This window comes from Canis lupus, chromosome 5 (genome assembly GCF_048164855.1).
Source record: "Canis lupus baileyi chromosome 5, mCanLup2.hap1, whole genome shotgun sequence".
Lineage (NCBI taxonomy): Eukaryota > Metazoa > Chordata > Mammalia > Carnivora > Canidae > Canis > Canis lupus.
The window spans coordinates 43,190,597-43,217,106 of record NC_132842.1 but is presented as its reverse complement, the minus strand read 5'-3'; the positions used below and the strand labels follow the sequence as shown (position 1 = coordinate 43,217,106).

The window sequence follows — 26,510 nt, the reverse complement described above, 5'->3', positions numbered from 1 at the left end:
GTTTCTGTAAGAAATTGAAGATCCCTGACAATGGTAATCATTTGTATATCAAAGGTGCTTTCCGGTTTTTGGCTCAACAGAAAAGGATGAAGCATGGATATGTCGTGTCAGGTAGCTCTGTTGCGTTTACAAGCTCGCCCCCAAAAGAAATGAAAATGGTGCCATCTTGTGGACAGTCGGAGAAGTGGCATAATCGACCATCATCTGTTGCGTTAGCAATTTATAGTTGACGCAATGTAGTGCTTTTTCTCCTTGAAAGCCTCAGGCCTTTCTGTGGCTTCTCTTGAAATCGGTGTAAAAAAATATATCTAGACGACTTTTGCTTATTTTTCCCACATAAACAGCCCTCATATACTTTAAATCTATCATAATCACCATTCACTTTGCTTCTCTCTGCACGAAATTGTTCTTATTCCTTTAAACTTTATTCATAGACTCTAGTTTCAAGCCTATCAACATTCTCACAGATTTTTCTTAATCTTCTTAGATTTTCCAGCATTTCAGTGGTGACGCAATAAATCAAACACATTAGGGCCCTTTCAGAATACAGTGACTGAGGTTATTTATAGTGAGAGGCAATGAATGACAGTGTTAACTCCTTAGATTCCCTAAATGCTTAAATATTGATCTTTTCCCTCCAAAATAGCAGCAGTTTTGTTTTTTGCCCAGCTTATGTGTTGCCATGACTCCTAAAAGATATTTTGTTGCCTAATACAGCTGGTCTTTTGGTCAGTAAATAGAGATACTTGGAAAAGCTACAGTCAAGTACAACTCTGTTAATTCACTTGTACTACAATACCGTATTTTGATATTTACTTTAGAACAGCTAAGTGCAAGTATTCTGAAAGTTTTCCTTTTTAGGTTTTTGAGGAGATTTAAAAGTGTTGTTTTTATTTTTTATAACCATTTTGGAGGGACAGGTTTGGTTTATGTTTTCTTTTGCGTGACTATTAAGAGTACATTTCTGCCACTGTGTTTCATATGGCAAATGTAGCTTCAGTGACTTCATGGGCCATGAAACGTAGCCGTGACCTGAGTCAGGTAGGCAGTGTATTGTTAGCTGGCTGCTTTGGGTCAATCTGGCAGCCACCACTACCCTGCCACTTGCTTCTGGACAAATTCTTCTCATTAACAGGCTGCACTACTTACCCGTGTGTGATGGGTTGGCAGTGTATTGTTAGCTGGTTGAATATATGAATGGCATCAGCTAACATGCAACTGCTATCTTATTGCATATACAATGAACATCAGTGTATAATTCTGTATTTCGTGTGTGTATGCATGCATGTATGTGTATACTTTTTGCTATGAACCAGGGCACTAGTTACCATAATACTTGTAATTACTATTCAGTTACCCAATAATAATACAACAGACAGCTTCATAAATGGTGAAGAAACCAATACAATTGATTCTTAAAAAAATTCCCAGGTAATATTTTTGGAAGCCCGGGGACACAGTATGAAAGTATTTGTGAAATTATGTATTTATTTTTAGCATAAAATTTAGAACACAATGGCAATTTGTAATGGAAAGCCTAAAATGTTTCCCCAAGTTTTCAACTAAGTATTGAGTATTCTCTCTAGATAATGAGTTCCTTAATATGACATTAGAGCAGGTCTCTATAATCATGTGTATGTACCAGCTCAAGGGAGATGAGTCAGCCAACTCAAACATTTCCACTTCAAATATCAAGAAAACTGGAAAATTTAGGGTGGGGTGGGGGGTGGGGTTGAATCCTTTGGAGGATTTGCCTCAGTTTTTTCTTCATTTTCTGTGAAGTCAAAGACTCATAAAATATTTGGAGTACAGCTTGAGATTTAGCTTGTGAAGTGGGAAGAATTGGCTGTACAGTATGCTTTTTACTATTTTCTGATTCCTTTGGAGGCTACTTTGGCCCATGCAACAGTGTCAGGTATGTGGTGGGTCCCAGACACACAGTGTCAAACATGTTCTCATGTGGACATTGGCAGCAAATTCATGGAACTGACTTTGGTCAATTAGTTATATTCTAAGTGAGATATGAGAAATATATTACAGTCTACTGTACTGGATTATAAATGATATAAGAATTTTTGTTCTTGGGGCACCTGGGTGGCTCAGTGGTTGAGCGTCTGCCTTTGGCTCATGTCGTAATCCTGGGGTCCTGGGATCGAGTTCCGCATCGGGCTCCCCACAGGGAGCCTGCTTCTCCCTCTGTGTCTCTGCCTCTCTCTCATGAATAAATAAAATCTTAAAAAAAAAGGAATTTTTATTCTTATTTAAGTTCAAACATTTAAACCGTGAGAAATAGTTGCCTATAATTTGATTGTGTATGCATTTTGCTACTTTGACGTCTCATTCTCTTTTTGTTCTTGACCATTATCATTCCATTTTCAGCATTTTTTTTTTTTTTGTATTTAAGGATCCCTTCCATGTAAATAATGTTATCTTGTTTTTTCTTAAAAGGTTAAATTTCAACATGTTATTTTTTATGGAAGGTCACTGACCTGTTGATAAAATAAAACCTACTAAACTTAGAAGGCTTGGCCTTTGTGTTTTAATTTTTTTAAACTAAAGAACAAGACATAAAATGCTAACATTTATACTCAAGGAGCAATACATATTTAAAGTTCTTCTTCTGTTCCATATTACTGAGATGATGAGAAAGGAGAGAAAGAATGGAATGCAATAAAGATAAATTAAGGAGATCAGTGGGTAAGGGAGAATGAATATTTAAATTCAAAAGAAGAATGTTTCCATAGGAGTAAGAGGGAAGGAAAGGGAGGGATCCACACTTGGGATGCCAAACTACTCTTCATTCATCCCTGCTCCTCCCACCCCAAAAGAATGCTTCGGTATGGCCTTGAAAGTTCAGCAAGAGGAAGGAAGAGAAGGGGGGAGGGAACAGTGTGGTGTGTTACTTTCTAAGCATGACAGCTATTAGACTGTTACTATTCCATGGGGAAGATGAACTCCAGGTGAGGAATAAACATGGACAAAAGCGTCCCCATATTAGCTACACCCAAAAACATATCATTATTCTTTCAAAGAAACATCACTAATGAACATAATACATTATACACGGACCACTCAAGACTTTTTAGCTTGTGCAAGGTAGTCTTCTGAAACAGTTAATGGATTTAAAATATAGAGAGATAACAGTTTTTGTTTTCCTCCTCCTCTTTCTTTTTTTCTGCAGTATTTTCCTACTTGAGATTACCTGTAGACAATCCAGTTAAAACATTAGATTTTACTGTGATTAGATAGCATACTGTTAGCAACTTTTCATATTTTGTAACTATATGTACTTCCTTCAGCATTTTCATATGACCTAACCAAACAGAATATTTATAATAAAAATAAATACTAATATAGTAAGTTTTTGCTCTACATTTATTTCTTTGGAAATCCTTATGATAACCTAATCAAGTCTGATTTTTAAGAATTTTCGTGTTTTGGGGCCAACTTACAGTGGTTTGTGAGAACTGATTGCTAAATTTTCAGAAATTTGGCATATTGGTTATTAAACCATTGGTAGACAGAGGTTGGCCATGTGGGAGCACTTACACCATGAAAATTGGCAAATGCTGCAAATTGGGACCCCTCTTCCAGAGAAGTAATGGTTATTTATCAGCCACCACTGTGTACATGCAGCATATACTATAATTACTAGGAATTCTATATAGGTACGTGTATACATACTAAGGATACACTATAATTATTAGGTATTTTCAAAAATGAAGTATGACTTTCAGGGTATATTTCAGGCAAATTCATATTTATTCCAATCTCCAACACTATGGCTATATGTGCCATGAGATGAAGATTAGGAGTTAGAATAAAGTACTCCTTTCCACCTCCAAATAAACCAAACATCAAGCCAATGCATTTGATTTTCTTCCTTTGTCATAAGGGCAACTGAATACCTTTTTATGTGATGCAGCTATTTTCTGTAATACTCCTCAATTTAAATAGCAGGCTATTTTCCAGGCTTTTTGATGCTGAGACAGGGAAGATATGCTCAATTCAAGAAAGCTACAATTTTTTCTCTGTACCTGTGTACCTGGCAAAATTCACATAAGACATTGGAGTTACGGGTAGCAAGACTTCAGCAAATGTCTCCATATCCTGTTTTAGCACACAGAGCCTGATTGTTACAGAATCCTGGAGGTACACCTACTTAGCACACTTTCAAATCCCCACATGCCTGCCCTGCATATCCAAAGGCTGAGGGGAGAGAATCAAGCCTTGACTATAGGGGAGACTGTAGGTTGAATAAAGCAACCAGGATGGGAGATATATAACTGAAAACCCACTTTATAGGCCTTGGAGAGAACTAGTGACTTTGGGCAGGATGGACATCTCAACTGCACTCATCAGGACAATCCTAGTGTTCCCCAGTGCAGCTCCATTGCTAAACTGACAGTGGGGTGTCTACATAGCCCGTGTAGGGCTGGCATTATACACTTCTGCTCATATCCCTAATGTGAACATATGAAAACACCACAGCAATCCTGTGGCACTTGTTGGAAGTGGGGGTATAGGGCAAGGGTGCTCTGAGAACATTTTGTTTAGAGGCTCAGAATTCAAACTGCTTCTATGCTCTTGGGGCAAAATTGTGAAGGACAGATAGGCTTGTGAGTGGCTTCTATTTCCTCAAAAACAATTCAGATTAGTACTGATCCCATTCCTGATGGCTTAAGACGCCTTGTTAGGCATGGTCATTGACCTGTAGAGCTAGAAGGGGCTCTTTGTTCAGTCTGACCTCATTCAATTTATAGATGAGGAAATCTAAAAATAGTCAAGTGACTTGCCCAAAGTCATATGGCTCGTCAGAGGTACAGGCAAGTTTGCTAACACACTAACCTGGCATTCTCGAAATTGTGCTTGTAAATCTTCTTGGCCTCTAATAGAAACTGTACCCTGCTCCCTACCCCCCTCTCCATATCTTGCAAAGTACATTCAGAGCTCGGTTGTTGGACATATACTTTGAAGCAGAAGGTGTTCCAGGAAATATTTTTGGTTTCTCCAAGAACTTTAAACACTCGCACAGAACCGTATACTAAGGTGGCATTACTGATTTCACCATAAAAAGCTAACTTCACTTTCATTAATCAGGTCAGAATTTGGGAGCTAACTCATGGCTATTGAGACTGTACCTTCTTTCTTAGCCAAATTTATAGGCTATACTGCCTTTTCTATTCTTTTTTTTTCTTTTGCCTCAGTCTTCCTATTCATAAATAGGAATACTATTCATAAACAGATACTCATTCATAAAATGAGTATCTATTTCATGGGGCAATAATTAGCCTTCACCAACTTGGCAGGCTGCTTTGTTAGCCAATATTTATTAGACTGACAAAACCTAAAGGTTATGACTTTGGGTGAAAAAGTATGTTGTGACTCTATCAAAGGGTTCAGTGATCGCTGATGTTTAGGACTAGTGTGATTGCAAGCCTTGCTTGTTTATATTTGGAAATTGATGACTCGGAGTTGATTCTAACTATTTCAGCCATCAGAATGGTGCATCATTGAATTCTTTCTAAAAGGCTGATCCAGTCTGAATACATAAGCAACCAAAATTAATACATAAAAACTTGAATAAAATCATCAAACACTCATAGCCTTTTCCTTACACCTAAGATTTTCACTCAGAAATAAAGACTGTGATTCAACTATTAATATTCTACTTATAAAATTTGAGTTGCTTCTGGAAAATAATAGTGAAGTATTAAAAGTGATGGAGGCTTTTTCAAATATTAGGAAAGTGTCATTTATCAATTTGGGCAGATAAAACATACTATGAACCTGTACTTAAGAAACAATAACAACAACAAAAGAAACAAAAGCCTGTACATGAAATAGAAATATATAGGAATTTGAATTTCTATTTTACATTTTTCAATGTTTGTTTTGTATTTTATTACATAAAAATAGCCATTTACAGTTAGTTACTCCTGAAATTTCAGTCACATACAGTGGCTTGGATTCAAACAGTGGTCTAGTGTGTTGGCATTTCCATCAAGTATAATCCTAGAAAATGTCAAGGTGGACAACAGGAAATTGAAGCACATTGGTGACTCTATATTCTGAATTATTTAGTATGTTCAAATGAAATATTTAATATATTTCATGTTGATTCTTTAGCTACTCTTTATTTTTGCTTTAGGTAACATCTCTGTCCTGGGGACATTCATTACCACTCATTGGCACGGTATCCTAAAAGCAAACAAAACAGCCCATCCTTCAGTGCCACATTTAATTGTCAGAATCTTTGAGATGAGACCATAGCCCCCTACAAACATGTCTATATTCCAATTATTGCATTTGAATGACTCACTGCCATGTTCAAAGGTCGTCTTTCTTTCTTAGGATCATTTGTCTAACCAGAGCTGCTATCTCAGGCCTGATGACTTCAATAGGTTCCTCTGGCCTCCAAGACTTCACAACTTGTCCCTCAGGGTTGACCAGATACTTCCAAAAATTCCACCTTGGTTCCTTCTTTGAAGAATCTAAAATACCAGAATATATTTTCATGAGCATAATTTTACTCTTTGTTAAGATTGTCATTTCTGTTAGTATCTGTGTGACAACTTTAGAATCATGTTCTAGGAATGTCAAAAACAAAAGGCAAAATTCCCAAACAAAGCAAAACTCAAGCTTTGAGTAACCATACTTCTGTATATTTGGTGACTTCACTGATGATTCTGCTCATCTGGAATCATGAAACAAAGTGGTTTATTTTGGATTTGTCAGTCTAAACAACAAAAAAATTTATCTTGTCACCCAAAACTTTCAGTTTACCAGCATTTTAATTTTTTTATTTATTTTTATTTTTTATTTTTTTCCTAACATTTTTAAAGATAAAATGATGTTCGAATGGTCTTTGGTAATGTCATGTATGGAACTCTTTTCATATTAAATGCTATTTATGGGTTTTAATATTGTTACATTTTATGTAGACAAAAATGGAGAGGAATTCTATATCATATTTCTTAAGTGTTTATTTTATTTCATTTTTTAAAAGAGATTTTACTTATTTACTCATGAGAGAGAGAGAGAGAGAGAGACAGAGAGAGGCAGAGACACAGGCAGAGGGAGAAGTAGGCTCCGTGCAGGGAGCCCAATGTGGGACTCAATCCCGGGTCTCCAGGATCAGGCCCTGAGCCTAAGGCAGGTGCTAAACCGCTGAGCTACCTGGGCTGCCGTAAGTGTTTATTTTAATAACGGTTAGCATGCAGGGTTAAATCATATTATTCTGAGAAATGATGCTGTCCTTTTGATATACCTTAGTTTATGTAAGCAATGTAGATGTTTTTTCCACTTATTAATTATCCAGAATTGATGTGCATTATTGACTAACATGCGAAAAAATATAAATAACTGTAGTTAAAATGTATCGTGCGTCTACTATGTACCTAGTAAAAGAAGTACCTAGGTACTATGTACCTAGAGCTCATTGCTCTAAATGGATCCTTTCATTTAATCTTTCCAGCAACCCCTGTGAGGTGGGGATTATCATTAACCCCATTTTACAGATGAGAAAAATGGAGTCCTAAACTCAAGGCCTCATGGCCAGTGAGTCGTAGAACCAGCACTGATACACAGGCCTTCCTACTCCTATGGAAAAGCAAGCAGATTTTAGGAGGATGATGACAAATTCGTTTTTGTATAGGAAGGGATTCAGGTGTATATGGGACATCCAATCAGAGGAGGCGCTGAATGTGTGGCTTTGGAACTTAGAAGAGAGGGCTCAGTCAGGGAAAAGGGTAGAATAAGAAGGGCCCCAGTGGATTGTGGCAGAGTCTTGAGGATCAGCAGCGTTGAGGATTGATGGAAAGGAGGAACCTGAAAAGAAGAGAAGATGCCAGCGTGGCAGTCACTGGTACCTGTGAGGTTCGTGGGACTTTTGCTCCTGGAGCACAAAGCCAGACACAATGATCTGAGAAGGGCATTGAGACAGGGAAGCAAGATAACAAGTGTTAAACTATTCTTTCAGAAATGGTGACTAAGGAGGTAGAAGGAACACACTGCCTGGAGTTTAAGGTGGGGAGGCATACTTTGCTTTGTGCTGGTTTCGAAAAAGAACCGATGACGGAGCATAGATTTAAAATAAGAAATAAAAGTAGCCTGATTACTTATATATGTTTTACTCTGTGTACTGTGCCAAGCATTTGAATTTATTTCATTATTAGAGAAAAATATTTCTGATCAGTGCAAACTTCAGTGACTCAGTATGAGCATCATATTACTACATTAGAGCCTTCTTAAAGTCGTTTTGAAAAACTGCCATTTTCTGTAATGGAAAATATGTCTCTAAAGATAATCCGCGTCAAGGTGGAGCTCTCTCTAGTTGGCCCAACATCTCGGTGGGAATTAGGAAAAGACACCCCATCTAGCCATGCCTTGCTATGTGCCTCCTGATCCGGGTGCCCTCTTTACTGGGACCTGCACATACGTGCAGAGTGGTCCTGTCTGTGACCACATGATCAGTGGTCCATTTTGGCTAGTTTTAGAAGATCTAATTTTTATTTGGCTATGATTACAGAGTCTTTGTCTCTGGAGCTTCATCTAACTTCAATGAGACCTTACATCACTGTTACTTTTTTTTGATTACACAAGGTAGGTGGAGTTTCAGAAGCTTTTTTTTTTTTAGTGATAAGGGGAAGACGGTAGGAACCATTATGCCCACATATTTGGCTGCTATAACTGAAAATGAGTACAAGGACACGTGCTCTGGCTTTTCTTTCCTCGGTGTATCTTGGAAATAAAAGGAAGGAAGACATCACTCTGGTTGCTACTCAGGGCATTATTCATTATATTAATCTTCCCTAGAAATTAAATATAATGTTTTTAAAAGATTCTGATTTCACACTTAAATTCTATAGAACATAATGAGCTGATTTACTGGACTTGATTGCTGGTTGAGGTCACAGTTTTATCAAAACTCAAATTATCTATCATGAAAATAGGACCGAGGATAGCATCTGCATAAGTCAGATGAGAGGACATTACCTGAATGTCCTTTAGAATAGTGTTTGGCACAGTATAAGCAGCATATAAATACTTTACTTTTACTATGAATACACTTAATCCTCCAAACAATCTTAGGAAGTAGGCACTATTGATAGTTTCATTTCACAAATGAGGAAGAAAGCATAGAGGAGTTAAGTGATGTACCTGAAGCCACACAGCAAAAGCAACAGAGCAGGGTTTTGAAGCCACGTAGACTGCGGCTAAAACCTATGCCCTCAGTTGCTATACCTGACTACCTTTATGCTAACCAACCCTGGAAAATCTTTTAACAGATTTCTGTAACTAGCCTAATTTTAGAAACAGCATAATACCTCCCGCCTCCAAAAAAATTCCTTATATTCTGTTTTGACTTTTAGCAAAAACCTGGTGAACTGAGATATTACTTCTCCTTGAAGATAGTATCTCCAAGTAAGGCAACATAAAATTAACCCCAAAGATGTGTCTAACCAATAAGCCCAACAATATCCATGAGACATAGGTAGCATTAATAACGAGGAGGGACATTTCCCCGAGTGCTATTTTGTAAAGATATTTTGTGAAGATGGCCATGACCATACTTCAAGAAAATTCTTCAGGAAAATGATCATAAGGAAAAAAATACATTGGAGTAGACTTATTTTGCCATTCATAAAGCTAAAACATTACTTCAGGGAAGCACAACTTTCTAAAGAATTACAAAGGATGAGATTCTGGCTCTGATAGTTTTATCAAACTTTCCCACTAAAACATCTCAAATGAAATAGAAAAATATGGTCCTCGGTTATTTGCTTTAAAAATGAAAAGCAATTAAAAAACATTAAATCGGCGAGGCAAGGGGGATATTTACCAACAAGAAATCTAAATGCAGGGTCCGCTTCAGATCCTAGGATCTTAATCTTGTGGAAGATGGGGAATGTCGCTCCGTAGTTATTTCTTGCAAAAGACACCACTTCCTTGCTTGGGCGGGGCTCCGATTCCCCGAACTGATTGCATGGGAAGGCCAGGACGCTGAAGTGGAATGGTCCAAACTCCTTGTGCAGTTCCTGCAGTGCTAAGTAATTTCTGTCTGTGAGTTGGCAGTCACTGGCCACGTTTACAACTAGTGTAACCTCCCGGAAAAAGAAAAAAATCCAACCGGAAAGTGAAGCAAATAAAAGATTAAAAAAAAAATTCTGCAAGTGGTTAAGATCCTAAATCATTTTGAAGCAGATGGTTATTTTGTATTTTTAGACCTATTCAATTTTATTGAAAATCAGAACGTGGATGCATGAGTTAAGACTCTGAAAGATCACTACCATCAAATAAGCATCAGGCACAACAGTTTACTTTTAAATAAAAGCTAGTAAGAACATAGATAAGAGAGCTTTTTAATGGTGCTAGATTATGGAATTAGTATTTTTTAATGTCTCCATATTCACATTACTAAATATAAGAGTTTCCTAAACAACTTAAAGTATTAATTCAGCATGGCCCTGAACACAGAGTTTATCAAAGAGAAGTAGATACTCTGAGAACTCTGATGGCTACAGTGATACAGTAATAATATTTCTTTGAAGACTAAATTATAACTTACGACCCTTTAACAATGAAAAGTTGATTCCATTAAAATACACAGAGAACATGAACAATAGAAAAGAAAATCAGAAGATGCAACTTACTTTGCCTTTAAACTTTTCCAGAGAAACCGTTCTTCCTTTTGCATCTTTCACTTCAAAGGTATAAAAGCTGTTGATTTTAGGTTTTAGGAATTTTAGTTGTAGAAGAAATAGCATTACTGTGCATAGAACCATAGACAGTAAAACTGCAAATACCTTTGCTTTCGACCCTGAACATCTTAAAGGGTAAGCTGTAAGAGGCTCCATTTTGGATGATTCTAGAGAGAAGTCTCAGCAGGCTGGAATTCAAGGAGGAGCTGAAACATGAAACCGGCTCAGTTTAACGGAAAACCAGGAAGGACAGACTAGCTCCTTCCACTGCTCAGGAATAGATGGGGAACGGAGTGAAACTCCTGGATAAAATAAAGAGGGCTAAGGAATTTCAATGTATTTATGATGGCTCATTGCAATCTTTCTAGAATAATCCGGATAGCTCTTTTAAAGAGCTCTGTTAAAGAGCTCTTTTGATAGCTCTTTAACATTCTTCTGATGAAATATTTCACCAGAAGATGGTGCCCTTGTAGGGTGCGAGCTGTGGATTAAGTGATCCCAGTAACTGGTTAAATGTAGGGCAGTGGGTAAATGCCAGTCTAGAATAGTTCAGAGTGTAGATTGAATGCAGCCTATTAATATGAATGTATTGCCCGAAGGAATTTAATGGTATATGTATGCATTAAACTTGCTACATGAGTTCTAGGAATTTACAGTGGAAAGGGCAGAGAAATACGTGAAGGAAGGGGCTGCTTACTCTGACTTCATCTAATTAAGGCAATGCCAGGTAAATATAGTAAAAATAAAAAGATTAAACACGATGAAGGCCTTAATGAGCCCTCTTCTATCATAAACCAAACTATAGTCCAGTGTTTTTCAAATTTTTGATCATGACCCCCAGTAAGAGATGCACTTTACAATTTAACTCACTACACAGACATATGTAACTGAGAAGTTTCATGAAACAATACTTCCCCTTTGAATTTTGATATACTTATGGCAGTTTTAAAATGCCCTGGTTCTGATTCCTCACAATGATTTCACAGTTCACCAGTGCGCTGCAACCTGTAGATGGAAAAAATAGTGAATTCTATAATAAATAAGGAATTTAACATTTAAAAAAATATTTTATTTATTCATGAGAGACACAGAGAGATAGGCAGAGACATAGGCAGAGGGAGAAGCAGGTTCCATGCAGGAGCCGGATGTGGGACTCGATTCCAGGACCACAGGACCACGCCCTGAGCCGAAGGCAGTTGCTCAACTGCTGAGCCACCCAGGCGTCCCAAGAATGTAGCAATTAAATTAGACAATTCTACCAAGAAGGCAAAAACAAACAAGGAAACCCCCCAAACCCACCTGTACTTAGGTTTGTCATCTAGTTGCTTCATTTTTTATTTTTATTTTTCCCAGGGCTGTTGCCTCTTACAGGAGGCCTTACTTTCCTGTTGAAGATTTCAGGGGTAGGAATGGACAGGAAATTGAGAGCTGCATGTTCTGACATCCACGGTTCCTTCGGTCACCTTAGACTCTTCCCTAAGACAAGTTTCAAATTAAGGTGCTTCGTTCTACTTGGGCCTGACTCTTGATGCGATGGTGTTTACAGAAAATGCTAGGAACAAGTTCATGGAATGACCTGAAGAACCGTGGGAATGCCCTTTCCTATCCCGATTAGGTCTTTGGAGCTTTAGAGGATGTGCTCAGGAGGCTGACAGCTCTGCTTCTGGGCCCTGCTTCTGTGATGTGTGCTTATGGGTGTAGTTGAGCCAAACCTTCATCTTAGACATGTACAGACACTGGTAAACCGTGTTATTCCCACTCTTGGAGCCTGATAAGAATGGATACAATAAGGGCACCTGGGTGGCTTAGTGGTTGAGCATCTGCCTTTGGCTCAGGGAGTGATCCTGGGGTCCCGGGATCCAGTCCCACATTGGGTTCCCCACAGGGAGCCTGTTTAACCCTTTGCCTATGTCTCTGCCTCTCTCTCTTTCTCTCTGTGTCTCCATGAATCAAAAATCTTTTAAAAAAAGAATGGATACAATAGAAAAGTATTCTCCTATAAACATAATTTCTAGTATAAAACAAAAATGTTTAAAATGATACAAAACACATATCACCTCTTAACTCTGATAGTATTACTGGGGTGCTCTCTGGCTGAGTTACTGGAAAAGCCAAACTTTATATGACACCCTGACCTAAATTCTCTGGCTCTGCTGCTCCAAGTGCGGTCCTAGGGCTTGAAGCCCTGCCATCGCCTGGGGCTTGTTAGAGATGCAGCGGTTCAAGCCCCGTCTCAGACTTCCTGAATCAGAATCTGCATTTTTACAAGATCATCTCATGACTCAAGTGTGCCTGTAAGTTTGAGAAACTTTAGGCCTCAGTCTTTTTTTTTTTTTTTTTTGGTTTTCAGAGTAAACAGGTTTTCTGGTTTCTGTTTGTCTTCCATAGTAGACATGTTTCATGACTTTATGTCTACTCCAGGTACTTTGACTAGCTCCTCAGGCTGTTGTTCAAGGAAATGGCTCAGGAACTTGAGTTCTAACAATTAAAAAAAAAGAAGTTAGTTCATAGAACACCTGCTGTAATTTGAATTGTGTGAACTCATCCCATTATAACGGGGCTTTGAGGGAGAGGGCAGAGGGTTGCCTCTGGGAGAATGCTGATTGACCACACCCCAGGCAGGGCCCCATAGGGTGATATTACTTTGATAAAATCATATAATACTTTCTACTTCATTGCTTTGTAAATACAGAAACTCCCATCAGGTGATCCAGAGCTTGGTCTTTGAGAATGCCAAAATTATAGAGTATAAGTTTACAAGAGATTCTGTACAAGCCTGCATGCCAGTTATTAACCAGAAATAAAACATTTGTGCAGACTTGATGTTGCATGTTGGTTTGTCCAGCAAATTCACACTATAAGGAAACTACTTTGAAAGCTTAAATAAAGTTTCTTGTCAGGGCTGAAATCAGTTTGTTAATTTTATGTTTCTTAAAGTTTAAACGCATTATATATGCTTTTTTTTGAAGGTGGTTGACACCTTTATTGCTTTGGAGTTGGGGGTACAGGTGCTCAGGAACTGTTGGTGGGGTGGTCTGCTTCCTCCTCACCACCCCAGGCTTTTGGTTGCGCAGGATGGCCCTGGCTCTGTGAATGGCAGCCATGCGCAGAGCTGGGCAGTTCTTGTTCTTGCGGATCATGTGTCTGATGCTGCTGAGGGTGGTCCTGGGCTTCTTGTTAATGGTGGTCTGCATGTAGGAGGGGGCGGGTTTTTGCTGGCTAGATCTCCACTTCATGATCACCACTATATCCCTGCCCTGGGCTGCTGGCTCCATGCCCACAGTCTTGTGGTAAATCAGCCAGTTGTAGCAGGAGTCGAGAGCCTTCAGGTTATTGCGCGGGGTGCTGCATGTCTGCTTGTTTCTCTTGATCAGGAAGCTGGAGCAGTTCTGCATGAGCATCCATACAGATGGGCAGAGATGGCCGCAGCTCCTCTGACTACTGCGGCTGGAGATGTAAAGATATATACTTGTATATATGTGTGTGTGTGTGTGTGTGTGTGTGTGTATGCTTTTAAACCTTAAGTGCTTTTTATATATGAATATTTAAGCATACATATACTTTTTATATATGAAGCATATATATAATATATGAACATATATCTGTATAGGCCCATTAACTAGATATTCAAGAGAAAAGTTTGGGTAACTCCCAGCCCAGGTGTTACTAAACATTGATAGATTCTGGCCTTTAGGCATTTCTTTTTTCTTCATTTGTCAGTCTTTCTCTGTATATATTTTGATGTCATCATTTATTAGTTTTCCGGAAATCTGTTGTCATTGTTTCCATGTTCTTTCTATACTAAAACTGTTCTCGATTTATAAATATATCAACATTGCAAATTTCTCTGCATAGGAGATAGTATGCTAGAAAAATCAAGAGGAGTCTTTCAGGAGATCAAGGAGGGCTTGAGAATAAAGGACGGGAAGAGAATAATGAGGTGGAAGGTCAAGGGAACATACAGTGGCAAGAATGGGATAAAGCAGTTGACTCAGTGAATCAAGCATCTTGGACACTGTAGAGGATACAAAAAAAAGTGTCAGTGATGGAGCCAGTGTCAGACAAGTTTGAAATCAGTTTTGGAGACAAGGAAACAAACATGAATAGGGGAACAGATATGAGGCAGCAAATCACTGACTGCTAAATAAAAGACTTATGTTTGTAGAGAGCTTTATATTGTACACAATTATTTATAACATATATATATATAAATATATATGGATATAAGCATACACACATATTAAAAAGAACAATGTGTAGTATAAATCTCTCTATAGGTAGAATGCAGTAATGCTTTCAAACAGGAAGAAGTTAATAACATCACAGAACAAGTAAGTAGAACAAGCAAGAAGAGAGTTTAGGACTTTCAACTTTACAACCCAAATTATTTCAACTACATTCAACAGTTTCTCTGTAATAGACACCATGTGTTTACTCAGAAGAAAACATGGCAGGTGAGATTACTGTAGTACTCTGTTGAAGGGGTTTCATTCATCAGGAGACATTTAGTTTTTCAAGAAATCACTGAATGGGTCGGAAGAGGAGAGGGAGTGGAGAACAGCAGCAAAATAGCTTGGCCAAATGTATTGAAGTTATCTGGGAGGGTCACAGAGTCCACAGAGTAACAAGTGAAGATGTGAGGTGATAGCATTATCTTAAGGAAGGCAGCTTTGGGACAGGTGCTCAAGATGCTCTGTGGCCCCCCAGTGGCAGGCACTGGCAATGGAGAACTAAGTAAACTATCTGAAAATTATCTCTAAGTTCTTGCTTGTGTGGTATTGCCCACCAGGATGAGGAGACATTGGAGGTTCAGAAATAAGAAGATGGACATTTTAGGGGCACCTGCATGACTCAACTCAGGCAGTTAAGTGTCTGATACTTGATTTCGGCTCAGGTGTGATCTCAGGGTCCTGAGATGGAGCCCTGCATGGGATCTGTGCTGGGTGCGGAACTTGCTTAAGATTCTCTCTCTGCCCCTCCCTGTTCCCTCTCTAAAAATAATAAATAAAAAAAGGGAAACAAGCCAAGTTCTTAGAGTATTGAGTCATTCATCCTTTTCCCCTTTATCTTACTTTGTCTATTTTTTCTTATCTTCCTCTTTCTCTTTATTAATACCTACTTCAGGGATGCGTGGTTGGCTCAGTGGTTAAGTGTCTGCCTTTGGCTCAGGGTGTGATCCTGGGGTCCCAGGATCGAGTCCCACATCGGCTCCCTTCATGGAACCTGCTTCTCTCTCTGCCTATGTCTCTGCCTCTCTCTCCGTGTCCCTCATGAATAAATATAAATAAATAAAATCTTTTAAAAAATCTACATGAGTTGTTTAAAACTATGTGACAGGCATGTCCTCAGCAAGAGATAGGTCCTGGAATAAAAGTTTAAAACCACTGAAGATGAAATATCACAATCTACTGCAGTGATCCCTAACCTAGAGTCATTTGCATACAATCTCTGTGATTTTTGCCATGTGTCCTGTTAGTTACTTCACATTTTTGGTTCAGATTGATTCATTTATTTTACTCAAAACATTTTTTTTTTAGAAGGGAAGATTTCTTTCTTTCTTTTTTTTTTTAATATTAGGGAGGGAGAGACAGAGAGGGCTAGGGAAGGGCAGAAGGAGAGGGACAGAGAGAATTGTGGAGCCCGACATGGCACTCGATCTCATGACCCTGAGACCATGACCTGAGCCAAAAACCAGAGTTGGATACTCAACCGACTAAGCCACCCAGGTGCCCCTATAAGAGATTTTATATCAACATTGGAAACCCTATAAAATTTAAAAATGCACACTAAAACACACAACTATTAAAAAAAATGTCCATCTGTGTCACTATGGACCGTATGTCCCTACGGGAGAGACTGATAGAACTGTACTTCACATTCAAACCATTGTAGGAAATTATGCTCTAACTCTTTGGAAGTTCTTTGTGCCGAGTAAAAATTTGCCTTCTCCCCTTTATCAGTCCCGGTCTTGTCAAAAAGAGCAATACAAAGTAAATTTTTCTTTGTTTCACAAATTGCCTTCCTTTAAATGTTTCAAGATGGTTCCTATGGGTCTTCTTGCCTCAAGACTAAAATACCCCTGATACCCCCACTCCATTCATGTGCTGCTCCATTGCTGTGTTCCCTGATCTTGCTTCACTGCAGTCCCTTTCCTCTAAATGAACTCAGGTTTAGAATCCTGGCTTGCTCATCATCTTCTTAGGGAACGGGTCCAAGCCTGGACACAGTTCTCCAGATGGGGCCTGACCAGTGCAGAGACAATTAGGTTTCCCAGCTCTTGTTTGACAGTTTTTCCCTTAATGAGGTCTAAAATTGTATTGCTTTTTAAAAAAAGTCATCTTATTATGCTATTGATTCATATTCTGGTGGTGAGTGTCTAATACTGCCAGTCCTTTTCACTGCATATCAGCTCTTTCTCACGTGCAATGAAAAATAATCATTATTGCATTAGGATTCTCTAGAGGAACAAAACCAATAGAATATATTTAAGTATATATATATGAGGTTCACAAGGTTATGGAGGCTGAAAAGTCCCACAGTCTGTCATCTGTAACCCGGAGAACCAGGAAAGCCAGTGGTAAAATTCAATCTGAGTCCAAAGTCCTGAGACCTGGGGAGCAGCTGGTATAAATCAAGAAGTACAAAGGTCTGAGAAACCAGGAGGTCCAATGTCTGAGGGCAGGAAAAAAATGGACATCCTAGAGAGAAGAGAGAAAATTTGCTCTTCTTTTGCCTTTTTGTGCCATTTGGGACCTCCAATGGGTTGGTTGATGCCCACCCACAATGATGAGAGTGGATCTCTTTACTCAGTCTACTGAGTCAAATGTTAGTCTCCACTAGAAACACCTTCACAGCCCTATGCAGAAAAAGTGTTTCACCAGCTCTCTAGGCATTCCTTAGTCCATAGAAGCTGATGGATAAAATTAACCATCACAGTTATTAAGCTACCAGACTGCCCAACCTGCCTTGGAATAGGGAGGAAAGGAATGTCAGAGACACTTTCCTGACGTGATGGCTGATCCCAGCTGTGAAGGTGGGCTGGAACTTACCCTGGCAGAGAATTGTAGAAGAGCGTCCAGGTGGGGAGATAGTATGGAGGATGTGACAGGAGATGAGCCAGAGAAACATGCACCTGCCAAGACAATGTAAGACAATTGATGGGAAATCTCTTCATCATTTTTCGAGACTGATATATCATTTACGAATAAATAATTATATTTTGTATAATGTGTGTATATATACATACACAAACATATATCTTCCAGTTTGCTTGTCCACTTCTTTGCTGTTGGACATTTGGGTTATTTCTACCTTTTGGCTATTGTGAATAGTGCTACCATGAATAGCCACGTACCTGCGTTTGAGTTTGAGTACCTGTTTTCATTTCCCTTAGGTCTATACCTAGCAGTGAAATTGCTCAATCATACAGTAATTCTAGGTTTAATTTTCTGAGGAATTGCTGTTTCCTACAGTAGTTCCTCTTTATGTCCCCATAAGCAATGTACAAAGGTTCTAATCTCTTCACATTCTAGCTAACATTTGCTATCTATCTATCTATCTATCTACTCTCTGATTAAAGACAGCCCAGTGCGTGTGAAGTGGTACTTCATTGTGGTTTGGATTTGCATTTCCCTAATGTATGTCCTAATTTCTTTTTTCTTTCTTTCTTTCTTTCTTTCTTTCTTTCTTTCTTTCTTTCTTTCTTTCTTTCTTTCCTTCCTTCCTTCCTTCCTTCCTTCCTTCCTTCCTTCCTTCCTTCCTTCCTTCTTTCTTTCTTTCTTTCTTTCTTTCTTTCTTTCTTTCTTTCTTTCTTTTCTTCTTTCCTCTCTCTCTCTCTTTCTCTTTCTCTTTCTCTCTCTCTCTCTCTCTCTTTCTTTCTTTCTTTCTTTCTTTCTTTCTTTCTTTCTTTCTTTCTTTCTTTCTAATTTCTAATGGCTGCAGAGTACTCCCTTTTAAGGATGTCACACAGTCTACTTAGTCGATTCTCCGCTGGTAAACATTGAGACGTTCCCATCTTTTTCCCTCTATAAACATATAGACTGCAGTAACACCTCCATGTTCTCTCCTGCGAGTGTGGACTGTGGAGCCAAACATGAGATTAGGGTATAGCATCTCCACTTACTCATTGTGTGGTCTTAAGCAATTCACTTAACCTCTAAACCTCAGTTTCTTCATTGGTAAGTGGGAATGAATAACAGACCTGCTTCACAGGTGTTTCTGAAGATTAAATATGAATGTATGTAGACCTTTTAACATATGGGTTCATATTGTGGTAAGCACTCAACAGATTTTGGTTTTGTTCATCTTTACTCATATTTTTTATTTCTTCCTTAAATTCTTAGAATTGACATTACTGGGTCAGTAGAGGTTATACACGTATTTGAAGGCTTTTGACACACATTGCTAAATTGTCCTTTCTAAATATTAACGTATGCTCTACCAGCAATGTATGCCAGTGTTTGTTTCTGGCAAACAAACAATCTTGGGGCTTGTCATAAAAAAATCATTGCTAGCATTTGGTTATTGTTTTAGATAAGCATTTCTTTGATTACTAGTGAGGTTGAATATTTGGGGGCATTTATACATCTCTTTTGTGAATTGTCTTTTTAGGTCTTATACCCTATTTTTTTTTCTATTTGGCTTGTACATTCTTTTTTCTATTTGGCTTGTGTTCTAAGAGTCTTTTACATAAGATATTAACCTAACATTCCTAACATTTTATTAAAAATATGATATATTTCCAATTTGTCATTCGCATTTCAGTTTCACTTAGATACATGGCCTGATTCACCATTTTAGGATCTGTAAATACCAAACTCCTAGGGTTTCTTGGAGGGGATGAGATGAATGTTGAACAACTTGAGCCTCAGTTATCTCAATTTTGAAATGAAAAGTTTGGACTAGAAAATTGCTGTTTACTTCCAGATTTGCAATTTTGTGATTTTATATAAACATTTTGTATGTTTAATATATAGCGTTATTTCAACTTCATATTTTATATTGATAAGTAATTGTAATAACAACCATAAACATAATTACTCCATAAGCTGCTTTTATATGTCTTGAGACCCTTGAACAGAGAGGCTTTAAGTGTATACACACACACATACACAAACACACATTTATATTTGTATAAAATAACGTTCAGATCACAAAAATTAAAAATCTGATATATAATTTGTTTTATACAGGATGAGTTGTTTATAATTCTCCTTTAAGGAATACTTACTTTTGCATCACTGAGGCCACTATAAATTACAACTTTTTTTTCTTGTTAAATAGATATTTGATGAAATGAAGATTACATATTCTAGCTTCAAGAGCAATTTTGTGAAGAGGCTGTCGGCGGAGGTTCCCGTTGCCAGTAGCCCAATTGCCACCAGATGGCGGCAAAACCAAGCTCGGGATCCGGCGGCCTGCTCCTTTGGGGAAGAGTTTTCAACCACTTACCTCCCAGAAGCATCTGGATCCGTGCTGGAGAAAACACCCGAGAAAGAGACTTTGGTTCTAGGTGAGGTAATAGAAATTCCACAGACTATTTAAAAAATGTTAATGAAATATAAATTCCTGAGAGAATCTTTGTGTCGTAGAACTATCCAGTATCACATTAATCAAGAGCTTTCCTTTTTTTCTTACTTTGAATAAGAAATTTCCAAGGTAGTGGCAGAGGCAGGATATGAAACAGAAACAAAAGACAGTATTGTATTTCAGGTGCATTTGTGAGATTTGCATTTGTGTATGATTCCTTTTGTAAAGATTATAAATATATATAAAAGATTTTTCAGTGGTCCCTTGGGCCCTCTGATGAACACATGATATGAACAAATACGTAGTTTTAGAGGATGACTTGACAGGGTTTTCTGGTAGCAAAAGTCTGGTAAAGGGCTTTCTCAATCTTGAGAAGAGGACAGATATGAATAATAATGATGCAAATAATATTGATTCTGTTATTACTTTAATTTAGAAAGGATTTCACTGATGTGATCTCAAAGTATCTTTACAACATCTTTCTATAAAAGGGAGAGGGAGAGGCAAAGTAATTGGCTCATGATAATAGAGTGGATACCGATGATTATGAAAGCAAGCATCCCACAGTGATTTCCTGGCAGGATGATCATACCGTGAGCAAATCAGACATCTTTGCTTTATCATCTTAAACTAAGGAACTGTTTGTATCTATTCTTCAAATGTGCAAATGTGTTCTTTCCATGCAGAGATTAAGTATTTCTGCTGATGCTGCAGTGAGAGTCAGGTCTTCGATCTTGGCTTTTGCTACAGAGGCCACTGAGGCAATGCTTACTTACGACCATGGTGTTCTGGATAAGGCTGGCTCTCCCTCTTTTACTCACCTCTGCCAAATTTTGGAGAGATGACGGCCTGTGTCTTCACATTCTATTGTGAAAGGTGCAATGGGTTGACCACTAACCAAACTGATTATCTTGTTTTGAAAAACAAAAGCTAAATATTTTTCTTGCAGGGTCCTACCAAGAACCACTGAAAACCCCCATCAAAGGAAGTTTTGAAACAAATAACTCTGCCCTCCGTTTTTGCAAGGCACCTCATGCATTGGACAGAGGCTGGAATGAAAACATTGCCTCAAAAGGCCAGGTAGGTAAAGAAAGAAAACTGAAGATCTCATATCCTGAGAAGCTCCAGACAAATAAATCCCAAATGTGAGAAAGGAGCTGGCTTAGCTGCTCTTACAAATCAGTAAGAAAATGAGTGAGTGAAGGACATGAATAGGGGCACTTTGTAAAAGAAATATAATATCTAACAAATATACAAATCTAGTTAGTATCAATCAAAAAAAGTAAAAATGAGACATCAAAAAGGTAAACATTAAGATGACATGGTGCTATACAGAGAAAACCCTAAAAGACTCCATCAAAAGACAACTAGAACTGATAATAAGTCAATTAAGTAAAGCTGCAGGATACAAAGTGAGTATATAGAAATCTGCATTTCTTTTGAAATCTGCTGCATTTCTATCTAATAATAATTAAGCAGCAGAAAGAGAAATTAAGAACACAATCCTATTTACAGTTGCACCCAAAACAGTAAGAAACCCAGGAATAAACTTAATTAAGGAGGTTAAAGACCTGTACTCTGAAAACTATAACACACTGTTGAAAGAAATTAAAGATGACACAAACATGGGGCAGCCCCAGTGGCTCAGCAATTTAGCACTGCCTTTGGCCCAGGGTGTGATCCTGGAGACCTGGGATAGAGTCCCATGTCGGGCTCCCTGCATGGAGCCTGCTTCTCCCTCTACTTGTATCTCTGCCTCTCACTCTCTCCCTCTGTGTCTCACATTAATAAATAAATAAAATCTTTTTTAAAAAAGATGACACAAACAAAAAGATATTCCATGTTCATGGATTGGAAGAACAAATCTTGTCAAAATGTCTATACTACCCAAAGCAATTTCCAGATTTAATACAATCTCTATCAAAAGCCCAACAGCATTTTTCACAGAACTAGAACAGTCTTAAAATTTGTGTGAAACCACAAAAGACTGAATATAAACTTGAAAAAGAAGAACAAAACTGGAGGTATCAAAATCCCTACAAATCTGTAGAAATCAGAATAATAGGGTACTGGCACAGACATATACACATAGATCAATGGAACAGAATAGAGTCCAGAAAGAACCCCATGGTCATATGGTCAATTAGTCTTCGACAATGGAGGCAAGAATATGCAATGGGAAAAAGAAGGCCTTTTCAACAAACTATGTTGGGAAAACTGGACGGCTACGTCCAAAAGAATGAAACTGGACCACTTTTTTACACCATACACAAAATAACCTCAAAATGGATTAAAGACCTAAATGTGATTTCTGAAACCATAAAATTCCTAGAAGAAAACATAGGCAATAATCTCTTTGACATCAGCTGTAGAAACATTTTTAAAGATATGTTTCCTCTGTCAAGGGAAACAAAAGGAAAATCAAATTATTGGGGCTACACCAAAATAAACACCTTTTGCACAGTGAAGGAAACCATCAACAAGACCAAAAGGCAAAAAAACCAAAACAACAACAACAACAAAACAAAACACCAAAAGGCAGCCTATCAAATGGGAAAAGATATTTGCAAAATATATATCTGATAAGGGATTGGTATCCAAAATTCATAAAGAACTGATGTGACTCAACACCAAAACCCAAGTAATCTGATTAAATGGGTAGAAGACATGAACAGAAATTTTTCCAAAGGAGCCTTACAGCTGGCCAATAGATATATGAAAGCATCCTCAACATCACTTAACATCAGGAAATGCAAATGAAAACCACAGTGAGATATCACTCCAGCTTGTCAGGACAGCTAAAATCAAGATAAAAAAATAACAAGTCTTGGCAAGAATGTGAACCAAAAAGAGCCCTAATGCCCTGTTGGTGGGAATGCAAGCTGGTGCAGCCACTGTGGAAAACAGTAAATGGATGTTCTTCAAAAAATTAAAAATAGAATTAACCCATGATCCAGTCATTCTCCTACTGGGTATTTACCCAAAGAAAGCAAAAACACTAATTTGAAAACATACATGCACCTGTATGTTTATGGCAGCGTTATTTACAATAGCCAAGATATGGAAACAATGCAAGTATCCACTGATAGATGAATGGATAAAGAGGATGTGGTATGCATCTACACATATAAATAAATGAATATGTACATATACATACAGTGGAATGTTACTCCTCCATAAAAAAGAATGACATCCTGCCATTTGCAACAACACAGATGCACCTAGAGTGTATTATGCTGAGTGAAATAAGAGAAAGGCAAATATCATATGATTTCACTTATATGTGGAATTTAAGAAATAAAGCAAATGAACAAAAAAAGAGACAATAAAAGAACAGATTCTTAAATACAGAGCACAAACACCGTTACCAGAGGGACGGTGGGTGGGGGATGGATGAAATAGGTGAAGGGGATTAGGAGTACCTTTATGATGGGCACCGTGTAATGTATAGAATTGTTGAATCATTATATTGTACATCTGAAACTCTTAGAAAACTATATGTTAATTATACTTGAGTTAAAAATAATAAAGATTTTTTAAAGAGGTAAAGATTAAAAATATAATGAAATTATACGTACTATGGTATGCTTCCCCTCAGCCAAAAGATTTCTTGTATAATCATTTCCAGTTATTCAGTGACTTGGTCTGCCCTCTGGGGTTTCCAGGATAAGTTAAATTCTTTGTCTATAAGATGGTCATTTTTTCCCTCTAAGATTTATTGATCTATTTTGGAGAGACAGAGTGCGCAAGTGAGGGGAGAGGCAGAGGGAGAGGGGGAGAAAGAATCCCATGTAGACTCCCCGCTGAGCATAGAGCCCTGTGAAGCTCCACGTGGAGCTCTACGTGGGGCTCTGTCCCAGGATCCTGAGGTCATGATCTGAGCTGAAATTAAGTCAACCAGCTCAACCAGCCGAGTCACTCAGGCGCCCCTGTAAGCTTTTGCTACTGTCGTTTGTTTCTTGACTAAGTTAATTTAGTTCTTTTAAGTATCTCATTTATTATGATTTTAAGATCTTAGAGGAGTCTGACCTAAATTCCTCGGGCACATTAAGTATCACTAGCATGTTTTTGGGTTTATCAAGTTCAATGAATAGCTTCTGAAGGAATCAAGGCTTCTTTTAGAAAGCTTAAATGGAAAGTAATAAATTCTCAGTTTGGGCAATTACTCATTTAGTATGTGCTTCCAGTGCTTGATATATCTATATATATGTAGATATATTTATATGTATATATATCTTACTAGAGGAAAAATACTGTGAATGTAAAATTTAATTATTTGAAACCATATACAAAAGGTTTGAAAATAAATCTCTTAGAGCAGGTCTTTTGCCTAGTGCTTTATTGTTGGTTAGGGGTTTAGAGGTGCAGATGGCCAGGGAGTTCTATATCATTAGGGGCATGTTGACCTTACACCCAGGCCATGTAATCAGTGCCACTGCCTTTCCACACTCTACTTCTTGCAGACTAGAGTTTTTATTGCCTTATCCTCACAACCTACCTTTTCTTTAGGATCTATAGTAACTGGTGGCAGTCAAGGAGGCGGCTCTGTCTGTGTGGTCACAATGGTGTTGAAAGTTACCTTTGTTGCAGCAATTGTTATCCAGCCAGAGCATTGTCCCAGCTTCACTGAAGAACCTGGGAAGGAGATAATGGACACTGTTTCACTATTTTATATAAAACATTTGTCGTCATAACTAGTTAGAAGTCAAATAGCATCAGGATTGGTGCAGATACGAAGTGAGGTCTTTCACATTGACAGTAAATGTGAGTCTCCATGTGGTCCTCAGAGGTCCTGCAGAGGGAGTTTCTACAACAAGGGCCTGCATAGTTGTGTAGATGTTCAAAATTATTCTGTATAGTCAGATCTATGCCAAGTTGTTCAGTAAAGTAGTTAGTAGATCTTACCGAGGGAAGAGCACCCTTGGGTACATCAAACAGAAGCACTCTGTGCTGAGCAATTCCTTGGTCAGCTTTGTGCTAATAATGGGATTCTGAAGAATTAACTCTATGAAGAGTTCCATTGATTTTAAGAATATTATTTTATACCAGTAGTTCCCAACTGGGGGTTATTTTGCTCCCCAGGGGACATTTGACAATGTCTGTAGACATTTTTGATTATCCCATCTAGTATATACAGTCTGAGATGCTGCTATACATCCTATAATGCACAGAACAGCCCCCACAATAATGAATTATCTGTTGCCAAATGCCAGTGATCCTAAAAATGGGAAACCCTGCTTATACTTGATTGTCCTATTTTTAATACCTAAAAACCCATGATTCACTTACTGGCAATGACATAATATCTGGGAAGAAAACTAAAAATCTCAAAATGATGCCTGTGAAAGAGAATGCTGTATGAATTATGGTGATCCAATGACTGTTTTATATGTAAGATTAAATATATTATCATGAAGGGAAAAAAAGGAATTGTCTCCACTTTATTTACTAAAATGTTTTTAGAAAATTCCAACAAGTACTTTTCTTTATACTTACTATTAATTTTCTTATCTGTTTTTGTTTGAGGTTTGATGTAAGAATGTCAGAAGTGCTTTTTATATACTGGCCCAAAGGGACAGCAATCAGATTTTTGTGTTCATGGGAACTGAGGCAAATTATTTAAGATCTTGTGATTTGATGTTCCCATTTCTTTTTTTTAAAGACTTAAAAAATTTATTCATGAGAGATACAGAGAGAGAGGAAGAGACATAGGCAGAGGGAGAAGCAGGCTCCCTAAGGGGAGCCAGATGCAGGACTTGATCCCAGGAACCTGGGATCATGACCTGAGCCAAAGGCAGACGCTCAACCACTGAGCCACTGAGGTGCCCCTGTACATGTATGTTTCTAAAGAAGTATTTATTTGCTTGTTTACAGAAATGCCTAAACCAACTATTTTTGACCCAGAAGGTGGTTCAGTGGGTTAGTGGGCAAATGCAACTCTGTGAGCCATCCCAATGTGTTTGGAAAGGTATGGTCCAAAGATTTTCTGTTTGTCCTTCTTTCCTACCCTTCTCTCTCCCTGCTTCCTTCATTTCTTCCTTATCTTAGAATATATTATTGGAATATATTATTTTTATATATATTAGACTAATCAACATAATTATGAATTTAGAGAATTCTCCGCCTTACCTGTCCCCCTCCCCAAGTCTCATTTCCTAGAGGCAATTATCCCTAACTAACTGCTCTTCCCCCTAGTATTTACATCTATTTTCTAAGTAATATTTGTAAACTGCTCTTTCTTGAGATTTTAGACTTTATCATAACTTTCTGGCATAGTAG

The 26,510-nt window shown here is 38.0% G+C and overlaps 2 protein-coding genes across 17 annotated transcripts in view; one reads left to right on the top strand and one right to left on the bottom strand.

Annotated features, from left to right (window-relative positions):
• The window catches only part of CDC20B (cell division cycle 20B), a 49,722-nt gene that overhangs the window by 3,962 nt on the left and 19,250 nt on the right, over positions 1 to 26,510 (top strand). For all 15 annotated transcript variants that reach the window (XM_072826452.1, XM_072826446.1, XM_072826450.1 and 12 more), the window contains 3 exons: positions 19,986 to 20,214; positions 21,181 to 21,311; positions 26,106 to 26,199. In XM_072826452.1, coding sequence (XP_072682553.1) covers positions 19,986 to 20,214; positions 21,181 to 21,311; positions 26,106 to 26,199 — 454 coding nt within the window. The remainder of the gene's footprint in view (positions 1 to 19,985; positions 20,215 to 21,180; positions 21,312 to 26,105; positions 26,200 to 26,510) is intronic.
• On the bottom strand, positions 5,867 to 11,116 carry GPX8 (glutathione peroxidase 8 (putative)). 2 transcript variants are annotated; one of them, XM_072826460.1, is made up of 3 exons: positions 10,656 to 11,037; positions 9,845 to 10,106; positions 5,867 to 6,494 (listed from the first exon to the last, which is right to left on the bottom strand). In XM_072826460.1, exons 1-3 carry the CDS (start codon positions 10,857 to 10,859, stop codon positions 6,331 to 6,333), a joined length of 630 nt encoding a protein of 209 aa, XP_072682561.1. In that variant the 5' UTR covers positions 10,860 to 11,037; the 3' UTR covers positions 5,867 to 6,330. The 2 variants fall into 2 exon arrangements, with proteins under 2 accessions (XP_072682561.1, XP_072682562.1); XM_072826461.1 differs by lacking the exon at positions 9,845 to 10,106 and having other exon boundaries at positions 10,656 to 11,116.

Excerpts from the sequence above, each read along its gene's own strand:
- GPX8 (XM_072826460.1), bottom strand. The coding sequence starts at position 10,859 with ATGGAGCCTCTTACAGCTTACCCTTTAAGATGTTCAGGGTCGAAAGCA. Across the intron at positions 10,107-10,655 it reads TGGAAAAGTTTAAAGGCAAA|GTTACACTAGTTGTAAACGT; the intron begins GTAAGTTGCATC and ends TTTTTCCGGGAG. Across the intron at positions 6,495-9,844 it reads TGCATTTAGATTTCTTGTTG|ATTCTTCAAAGAAGGAACCA; the intron begins GTAAATATCCCC and ends CTGGTATTTTAG.